At 41.9% G+C, this 10793-nt stretch overlaps 1 protein-coding gene across 1 annotated transcript; it reads right to left on the bottom strand.

Moving 5' to 3' along the window:
* Nucleotides 1-296: 296 nt before the first annotated feature.
* LOC100677061 (nonsense-mediated mRNA decay factor SMG5-like) lies at nucleotides 297-3260 on the bottom strand. Its single transcript, XM_064267668.1, has one exon. The coding sequence runs from the start codon at nucleotides 3258-3260 to the stop codon at nucleotides 297-299; it is 2964 nt and encodes a 987-aa protein (XP_064123738.1).
* Between the last annotated feature and the right edge of the window lie 7533 nt (nucleotides 3261-10793).

The raw sequence follows: 10793 nt of genomic DNA, 5'->3' as shown, positions 1-10793 counted from the left end.
GGATATGGACTTGGGAGTGCTACCTTAACTTGCTGGTTTTCCATAAGAATGCTAAGCACTGAATTGGTTTAATCTTGAGATTTTTCAGATAAAGAGCATGATATCAAGCCAAGACGACAAAATAGGAAACACGAAGGCCTCAGGAAGCTGGTACACTAAAACTTTATCCAGGGGTCGATAAAGACATGTGTTTCCTCATCATCTACCTTCAACATTAGGTGCTTACAAGAAAGATGAACAAACTGAGTTCAACCCCTAAGTGATGAAGGAGGAGGAGGAAGAGAGAAGTGATCACGTTAGCTGACTGCCTTCCACTCTTTATAGAAGCGCTGGATGTTCTTTATTTCCACGCCAGCTTCGGTTGCTGTCCCCAGAGCCAACTGAAGGGGATATGAGAAATTCCTAGGGTTCTCCAAACAGATGCCAGTGATGATAGTGACCATGCAGTTGGGATCAAGTATGCCTGGCCTAGATGAGTTCAGCAGACCTTTGCAAAAGTCAAGAATGTTATAGAGATCCCAGGCATCAGAGTCTGTCCTGGTCATCCTGGGTCTCATGAACCTCTGAGACACAAAGGACTGGCATAGAATGTACTGGTTACCTCTCTTCAGCTCATCCTCTAGGAAGGTGATGGCTGCCACGGCCCTATGGTCTTCCTTTCTCAGGACATACAATATGTCGACCGCAATCTTGGGTATGATAAGGAAAAACTTACCACTGGTGGCAAGTTGTTGGATGACTGGAAGATGCTCACAGAGAGCCCGGGGGTCAGGGAACAGGTAAGGAGTCAAAGCTGGCTGAGCCTGGAGACCCCTGAGGGTCTTCTCCAGCTGCACTACTTCACGCTGAAGCCACAGCTGAACTATGTCTTTGGAAAACCTGATCCTTGAAGTTCTCTCTGGAAAGTGCTGAGATGGGTTTTCTGATCCTTCAAGCCTAGTGCTCACAAAGACACCCACTTTAGAGTCGAACCTCAGGAACTGTCCGGGCAGTCGAGTTGCAAAGTGGCCAAAGTTTCTAAGGAAACAGATACGGACAGCAGCTTCATCCTGGGGGCTGAGTACAGGGGAATCCTTCCCCAAGCACGCCCTGTCTTGGCAAGCCTGCAGTGGAGAGTGCTGACACAGAGCGATGTCCTCAGGGAGGTGCAGGAACCTGGGGGTGTTTGGGCCTTTACAGCTCTGCAGCAGGTCCTGGAGCTGGTGGGACAGACCAAGGTCTGGGTCCTGCAGGTCTCCCACTGAGGGCAGCAGGTTCAGCAGCACGGCTAGGTGGTTCCACAGGCTAAGTGGACTACGCCAATACGAAGTGAGGAAGCCGTGGTTTGTGTGGAGCCAGCCCACAACCACTTTGATGGTGGGCAGCAGCCCTTCTGCAGAGAGGATCTTCAGTTTCTTCCGAATGGTCTGAAGGTTGTTGCCAGACTGGTGGATGGAAATGTTCTGCCCCAAGTAGGAGCCAGTGGCCAGCTCTAACTCAGGAAACCTGCTCATATCGTCCTCCGAGTCAGATGTATTGCTGGAAGCAGGACTCACCTTGGACTGGGGCTTCAGAACACCGTGACTGAAGACAGGAGCCAAATGCAAATCATGTTTTCCTTGGTGCTTTTGGCTCAGTGGGGTTGGCAGGTTGGCAGAAAGGGTTGTTTTCAGGAGATTACTGGGGGGCTTACATGCTGTCGACTTATCCCTGGACTGGGCAACTTTATATTTGGATGTCACGCCACTTTCCTGCATTGCTTCTGGATTCAGGAAGTCACTCCCTTCTTCATCAGTTGAATCTGAATAAGAGGTTTCACTACTGGTTTCTGAATGGACCTGTGAGCTTGAAGACATGTTTTCCTCTTCATCTGTCTCATCTGAGTCACAGCAGGAATGAAAACTTGCTTCTGAGTTGTAACCCTCAGCAGAAACATAAGATATCCTATGGCTTTTCTGGAATTTGCTGTGTTGGAGCTCAGGGCAGGGGGGTGGAATGTCTTGTTGCTCCTCCCCGGTCTCTATTGCCTGGCTTCCATCACTGGCAGTCACCACCTCTGGAATCAGCTTTCCTTTCTGGAGTTCAGCCTGGATTCGGGTATTCACATGTTGAATCAGGTAAGAGAAAAGGGTCAAGGTGAAGATGACTGCTGGCCTGTGCTGCTTTGAGCCTGTTTTCCTCAGACCGTGGACACTCATGAGACAAAGAACCACCATGTGGAAAATGAGGAGGTCTGGGAGAAACAAGTAGCCTCTTGGGGGCTTTCTCTCTGCAGAGACTTCACTCTGGTCAGATGGGCATGGCCGATAGGAAAGGCAGAGATGAAAGTCTTCCAAGACCAACTGGCACAGGGCTATAAGCCGGGTTGTTTTAAATTTCCTCTGAGGCTGCAGGAGGCTCTGAAGGTAGAGGAAGCTAACCAGCAGCCTTTTATTATCCCAACACTGCTTCTGGCTAGGAGATAGCTTTTTTCCCTGGTGCCTTTTCAGGCGACTGTACCTTTTGCCTGCATGATCATATAACTGTTTAAGGTTCCAAGCTGCCCCTTTAAAAGGCACTTCTGAGTAAAGGCAACGCTGGTAGAAGTACGTGGCTTCAACATCATAATACTTGCTCCCTGTGAGAGCTCCCAACTGGTTGAAGGGCATTCCCATGTGTGGGGCCACTGACAGGGCTCTATAATAACACCTCTCAGCCAAGTCCTTGGTGGCCAGGGCTAGGAACTCATTCTGATAGCGAAACAAGTCTCCCAGGTACAACAGGCAGCGATGGCAAGCCATTCGAGCCCAGGCCGTCTCTTCTTCTGATGCGGGCCCCACTTTCTTGCAGCCAATAAAGTGGATTGCATGATGGGGCCAATCTATACAGCTCTGTAGCCTCAGCTCATAGTGATGCTGAAGGAAAAGGAAGAGATGTTCATAGAATTTGAGGCCACCCACCAGATGAGCACGCAATGGGCCTTCCCAGTGATTAAAAGTATCCATGTGTTTTCTGTTGGTCTTCATTAGCAGCATAACAACATCAGAGTACATCTTCCTCCATAACAGTTCTTCTGCCTTCCTCCCATAATCCACTGGGTGCAGGAACATGAGTTTAATGCAGACTTGTTGAACCACATCCCTGAGGGCCAGGACATGAGGTTTGAAAACCTCTTTGTGGGCATTGCCATTTCGGAGAAAGAGGTCAAGCCGCTGAGCTGCTAAGCAAACCTCCTGATAGAGGAGTTTGGCCTTCAGGGCTTCTGCCTGGCTTTTCTCCATGGGGCTGGATTCTTTTTCCATGATGCTTACGTGTCCCTTCTGAGGAAAGACAAAAACTACCTGTTAGTGTTCACCCACAAAGACAGAAAAAAGAAGCAAAAAAAAAGACAAGACAGTAGGGATGCATAAGGCCCTCTTTAGTAAAGCAGTTAATTCCTGTTCAACCTTCAACTCTCACCTTAAACATCGTTTCTTCCAGAAAGCCAAATCTAACTCCCCAAGTCGGAATAACCGTCTCCTCTGTGTGCTTCCCCTGATGCTGTGCTGACCTCCTTTGGGTCTCTGAGGCTAATCACAGAGTGTATCTTGATTGTGTTTCTCCTACCATAGCACACCTGTTAAAATTACCTAGCATTCTTTCTCCCCGCAACCAGATCACAAAGATCCCTGATGGCAAAGTCTGAGTCAGTTCACCGTTGTTTCCCCAGGACCTGACAATCCCTGGATGTAAATAACAGAAAATGAAGGAAGGTTATTCGAAACGTCAGTTCTTTAAATACAATGTTCAATTCCATGATGATTTTGTAAAAACACTCGGCTTACTATTTAAGGTACATATCAAAGAGTGAGATCAAATTTAACTGCAATACAAAATAAAGGAAAAAAAAGCCCACAACAAAAATTTAAATTTAATCAAGGCTGTGGATTCTCTGGAGACTTCAGCCTAGATTCTAGCAAAAAGCCATATTTTAATGCAAAAATTAAAAAATTCCTTACCTCTGTGTAGAATTTGCTTTTAGACTCTCAGGAGGGTGGGAAAAGAGAAAAATACCTTATAATATAAACAGAATTCATACAAAAGAAAATACAGAGTAAACACAAAATAGAAAATGTCTTCCTTCTTAATAAAGGAAAGGCAAATTAACGCAAACCTGAGGTAAGAGTAGAATCATACAAGGTAATAAAACATGTTTTAAATGAGAACAACTGATGCTCAAGGTCATGGTGAAACCTGTGTAAATTTATGCAACTGGCATCCATTAAAAGTTCTAAAAATCTAAGCTTGTAAAATCATTCATGTTCATATATTTTTGCCCAGCAATCCTATTCCTAGGAATGATTCCTAAGGAAATATATTTAACAAAAGCAAAGATCTACACATCTGAAGAGATCCATTCTACTAACAGAGAGGAAGGAAGGAAGAGGAGAAGGGAGGAAGGGAGGGAGGGAGAAGAGTAGGGAGGGAACTAAAACTAACCTAAGTATTCTATAATGAATGCATTGCTCTGTAAACTGCAGTGTATCTACATGATAGAAACTCACTGAATTCATTAAATATAATTGTAGGTTGTATGTAAATAATAAAAAAAAAAACCCAAAACAACAATGTACACTGAAATGTTATCACGTTTTCAAAAATCGAAATCTATAATGTAAAAATTAAAAGAAGCTGGTGAGATGACTTTTTTCCCTCAAAAGACCTATGATGTTGTTATTATCACTCATTCTAATGCAACTTCTTAGTTTCTATAATTTATTAATCTACATTTTTGTATGACTAGCATGCAATATGAGGAAAAACAATAAGTAAGCAAATACTACAGAACTGATTCAGTAACTAGAATATAGTGTTGGAATGTCAAGGATCTAAGGCTTATTACATATAAACAGTATCAACAGAGCTAGATTAGCATATAAAAATACCTATAATCTGTCACTAGGATATGAAAAGTTGAGAAGAAAGAGGCATGTGGGCACAGTAAGAAAAGGGATTGGGCAGAAGGAGAAGTAGCAGCCAGAACACAGAAGTACCAGCAGTACCAGAGCCTTCAACTCTCCAAAGTAGCCCAGAGACCAACATCGGTCCTTTCCTGGAAAGGTAAATAAATGGTTAGCCTGTCTTTTTCTTAGTCCTCAGAAAGCTGACTGAACAAGGGGGAAGAACTTACTGAGTAGATATGTGGAGAAGACAACCTAGGTTAGGTTTGCACACACACACACACACGCTGTTTTTCCACAGGAGCTTTAGCTGCCTATCAAGTCCTAGGAGTCAGAAGCCAGAAGATCCAAACTAGAGAGAGAAAAAAGTTTACACCCCAAAGTCTCTGTAAAATATTTCTGGAGATGTGGATTACATTGAAAGCCAAATAGGAATAGGAACTGACCTCCTTTCCCCTAATTCATAAAACCTTTTTTTTTTTTGCTTTAGCTGTCAGTTCCTCCCTACACTGCTTCCAGGAAAACCTGTTTGCCAAGATCATTGGTTTGGACTAGGTTCATACCCAGGCACGGAGACCCCATCCCACCCCAGTTTGCCAGCTCTGATTCAGGCACAGGCTATCAGACCTTAGAACAGTTTCGTAACCCTTATAACCCCAAGTTGTGTTGAAGCATATTCAAGTTACAACAAACTCGTGAATACAAGGTATAATATAAATATTTAGGCTCTGCCTAAATAAACTCTCTCTGAGAAACATAAGGACACCTTGAGTGAAATAATTCACTCATACATAAATGAGACAAAAAGAAGATGAGTTTTGTAAATACGATCTTACCTCTTGGAGATCATTTGATCGGAGAAATTATCCTCCAGTCAATGTGCCCAAGCAAAGTAGGAAATGGTCAGCTTGAATGTATTTACTCAGCTTAAAAAATTAAAATAATAAATATTGATTTTCTACTAAGTTCTGTGAACAATGATAAAAGCCATGAATTTTGGTCACTGTACTCTAAGATGTTATGGTCTACCTGACACATAAAACACTCTAACACTCCACAGACCTAAGAAAAAAATCTATACGGTTAAAATATATTGATTTCCTCACAGTTAAATCTTCTGAAACTGAACAATTCCTGGGCAGGGTCCGTTCTCCCTGAATGAACACAACCATGAGCTGCCTCCCTGACCTGCTTCACTTCAACACTAGTGATTGAGCCCAGGTAATCGATAACTCCCAGGACCTCTTTCTTCCTTTGAGGACGTTCAGACAAATTTCCCAGCAGGCTTCCTGAAGCAAGGCAATTAAGCACAGCTGTCCCTGACAAATCCATGGACCAGCCACAATTCTCTGAAGCTTGATGTTCCCTGGACTATCACCCCTAGAAGCCCAGAAGCTCGTTATAGACAAGGAACAACACTAACATTCCCTCACTTAAATGGACCCAGAAGAGACCATTCCCTACAGCCTGCATCTGCACTCACCAGCTAGATGTCACTCCTGCTCAGCCTGCAGGCTCCTCAGGCTTGTATCATGCACTAGGCTCTCAAAGCCTCTGGGATCTATTCTTGAGGGCCCTGGATTAACTCTGCATAATTGGCATCAGCTGGGTACACTGTGGCTGAGAAGATTCAGGCTGCTTTGTCAGGCAAGCAACCAGGGACCAGATACGGCTTCAACAATAGAGACAGTAGGAGAGCACACGGCAGAAGCTGAGATAAATTTGAAAAGAACCTCAGAAATAAGAAAATGAAAACCACTGTACTTTACAGGAAAGATTTGTGTTTTGCGTTTCCTTGAAAAATACAGCCGGCTATTTCCTTGCAACCTAAAGAGGTGAGGAGAGTAAGGGGAGACTGACAGCTAGGGAATAACCCCCGAAGGATCAGCATTTCCTATAATCCAAAAGGGCCATTCTCTAGCTCAATGCTAGATAAGCCTGGGGAGTGCTCAGTCCATGCTCACCCTGGCAGGACTAGACAGTTGCAGCCCCCAAGCTACCTTCACACTCAGGTATATTTTGCACATGCCCATAGTGCGTTGGTACCGTTTCTGAAGTTCGGTAAAGAACAATACCCCTTTAAGGCTTAAATCCAGAAATGAGATTTCAAGACCAGATATAGATATCCCATAGATTCCTCAGGAGCTAGATATCAGTGTGCTTAGGAATCATATGGACATCTTAAAATGCAGATTCTGATTTTGTAAGTCTGGGGTGGGGCCTGAGACTCTGAATTTCTTACAAATTCCCAGGTGAAGCCAGTGCTGCTGGTTGGCCAAGCACATTCTGAATGGCAAAGCTCTAGATATTCTAAAAAATGCAGTAGCCACTCAGAGAACACCAACATTTGTGTCATAACCTCTTCAGAGTAATGACCCAGAAAAAAAAAAAACCAAGAGAGTTTCTAATTCTTTCCTTAGGCTTGGAATTAGCTTTGTCCATGAAGGAGACCTTGTGGTGCAGTGATTAAAAGCGAAGGCTGTTAACCAAAAGGTCGGCAATTCAAATCCACCAGCCTCTCCTTGGAAATCCTATGGGGCAGTTCTATTCTGACCTATAGTTTTGCTATGAGTTGGAATCGACTTTAAGGTGATGGATTTGGTTTGTTGGTTTTATAATAACCCCTCCTCTAAATTTTAATTTTTAATTAAGAGAATTTCAGGCTTGGTTCTTAAGAATCAGCACACCCAGATGGCACAGGCTGTTAACCTAAAGGTCATCAGTTTCAACCACCAACCATTCCATGGGAGAAAGATGTGGCACTCTGCTTCTGTAAAGATTACAGCCTTGGAAACCATATGGGGCAGTTTGACTCTGTCCTATAGGGCGGCTATGAGTTGGAATTGACTCAAAGGCAATGGGTTTTGGTCTTAAGAATCAGGGCCAGTTTCCATAATACTAGGGCTCCACCTAGTAAAATCAACACAACAAAAATGAGACACAAATACATGACAAAAATCACCTATTCTTCCCCACCAAGTGACCATGGCAGTGAGATAGATCTGGAGACTCCACAGGCCTAAACCATACTGGAAACTAATCCTGTGGCCCAAAGAGCTCTACACAGCTTGTGTGAGAGGGCTACTGAAAAGCGATCTTCCTCCACAAACACATGGCACCATAGCCGTTTCCTTGTCTTCGCCCAGCTCAATCTAGTCATAAAACGGGTTCTATGGAGCCTGCATGGAAACTCTGGTGGCATAGCGGTTATGTACTACGGCTGCTAACCAAAAGGTCAGCAGTTCGAATCCACCAGGCGCACCTTGGAAGCTCTACGGGGGCAGTTCTACTCTGTCCTATAGGGTCGCTATGAGTCAGAATGGACTCGATGGCAGTGGGTTTGGTTTTTTTTTTTTTTTTTACGAACCCTGCACAAGCATGGGTATGAGGAAATCCCTCAGAGATTGGGAGGATATGGGAACATCTGCTAAGGGGTATGAAGTTTCTTTTTCAGGTGATGAAATGTCCTAAAATTGATAAGGTGAGGGTTTACAACTCTGTAAATGTGTTAAAAACCATTGAATTGTACATTTTAAATGGGTGAATTGCATGGAACTTAAATTATATCTCAAGGAAGTTGTTAAAAAAGAGATTTTCATGTTCAAATAAACTTAAGAAATTCTTCTTCACTGTACTCCTTATTCCTTTAAAAAGGAAAAAAAAAAAGTATAAACACTATCCTAAAACTGTTATTTCCTTCTTAGGAGGGATGTTTTCGTGAATTTAAATGGTATTTCTACCTCTTTTCGCTAAGAAGAAATTATTTATCATTGCCTGGATAGAAAAATTAAAACAACAATATATCCTCCTCCAACTGTGACACCTGGTTGTCAGATATCCTGGTTGTCAGTATGTCTTAGAAAGCGTTTGTGTTTACCTGACTGAATGATGTCTTAATGTTCTGGAATCTTCAGGGTAGCAGGTCTTCTGTATGATTTGGGGATACCATTTTCCAGCAATCTCCAGAAATTAGTGCTGTGAAATATAACAATAGGTATTAGAAGAATAAAATTTTTGTTTTAGTTTGTTTCTACCCAGTTAAAATTTACAAACAGGGAAAAAATATTACCTCAGAGACAGTTTATAATTATAAAATTGGTTTTCAAATACCAAACAGAACAATAAATCTCTTCCATAAATACCCAGTATTCTATCTTTTTAATTTCTCCATTTATAAGATAGATAATTATCTTTCCTGGCATTCAAAAATATACAGTAACTGAAGGCAATGAAATAAACCTTTTAGAATATAATTTTTAAAAAAGGTTATTTTCATGCCCTTAGGGTAGAGAAGAAATTTTTAAATAGGACTCGAAACTCAAAATGCACTCACCAGAAAGAATTGATGCATTCAATTGCATTTAAATTCAATTAAACTTCAAATAAAAAAAAAGACAGAGAATCTTAAATGTAGTAACAAAAATTTAAAAACCGATTAGCAAAGGATATTTGCAATATTTCAGAACAATACATGTCTAATATAAAGAACTATTTTTTTTTAATCTACAAATCAGAAAGAAAACAAAACAAAACATAGTCTAACCAGACACATTTTTAAAAAGGACAATTCCAAAGCTTTGGCAATGCTATTTAGGAAAGCTTCACAAGCAAACTTCCCAAATCTGTTTCCCTAATGGCTATATTCAACCTTCCTGTGCCCCAGAGAATGGGAGCAGCCAGTGAGGCACAAGGCACCCCAGGAGTGATGTCTGCCAAAGGGCAACAGCAGGAAAAGGATCAGGTAGAGAGAGCTCCAGGAGGACATTGGGAAGAAACGAAGTACTCTGATTTAAGACATACCTATTAATCAAAATGAGATTATTTTGCTTAGAACACCTATCTTATAAAAAATCTATAAGCCAAAGTGGGTGAGGAGCAGGCAGAAGAGGAGTCTGGAAATACACTATTTGGTGTGACAGTCAGAAATGAATTCATTTAATGTCCAACAAACATTTGAAAATATACTCAATCTCATTAGTAATCAGAGATATACAGATTAAAATCACAATGAAATACAAAGCACATTCTCCAGCGTGGCAAAATTGGAAGTCTGGAAGTAGCAAGTATTTGCAAGGTTATAGAGGAAGAGGAACTTTCACATATTGCTGGTACAATTACTTGGAAAATGGTTTGGGCTAGCCAAGTCAAGTCGAGTTTAAAGAAGTTTGTCCTTGCAGTTCTCTCTGACTGAAGCGTTTGCCCTACAACACCTTACAAATGCCTTAGGATACCTTACGATCCAGCACCTCCCTTTTTAGATCTACACCATGGAAAAACTCTTGCACGTGTGCATCAGTTCACATGTACGAAAATATTCCTAGCTGCGTGGACTGTAATAGATAAAAACAAAAAACTGGAAATAGCTCAATTGTCTTTCAACAATAAAACCAAAAAAAATCTGTTGCCATTGAGTTGATTCCAACTATAGCGACCCTAAAGGACAGAGTAGAACCACCCTGTAGGGTTTCCAAGGAGCTCCTGGTGGATTTGAACTGCCAACCTTTTGGTTGGCAGCCATATAGCTCTTAAACACTACACCACCAGAGTTTCCCTATCAACAATAAGTTGAATAAATTGTAATATATCCGTTAAATATAACCATAATAAAAACAAACAATCCACCCTACACATGTCCATGCAGGTCTATCATACAAACATAATGTTGAACAAAAGCAGTAAATCATAGAAAATATATCAACCATGACAGTATTTATGTTAAGGACCAAAATGGGCAAAACTTACCAATGTGTTGTTTATAGATACATACTGAGATGGCGAAACCATTTTTAAAAAGTAAGGGAGTAATTATCATAAAAGCCAGATTACGTTGTCCTCTGGGAGGGCAGCTGTTGGGAGCAGGGCTTCAGCAGAAGATGTACACACCTTGGGGGGTGC

The sequence above is a fragment of the Loxodonta africana genome, chromosome 14 (genome assembly GCF_030014295.1).
Source record: "Loxodonta africana isolate mLoxAfr1 chromosome 14, mLoxAfr1.hap2, whole genome shotgun sequence".
NCBI lineage: Eukaryota > Metazoa > Chordata > Mammalia > Proboscidea > Elephantidae > Loxodonta > Loxodonta africana.
This window is presented reverse-complemented; position numbering and strand designations above follow the sequence as displayed.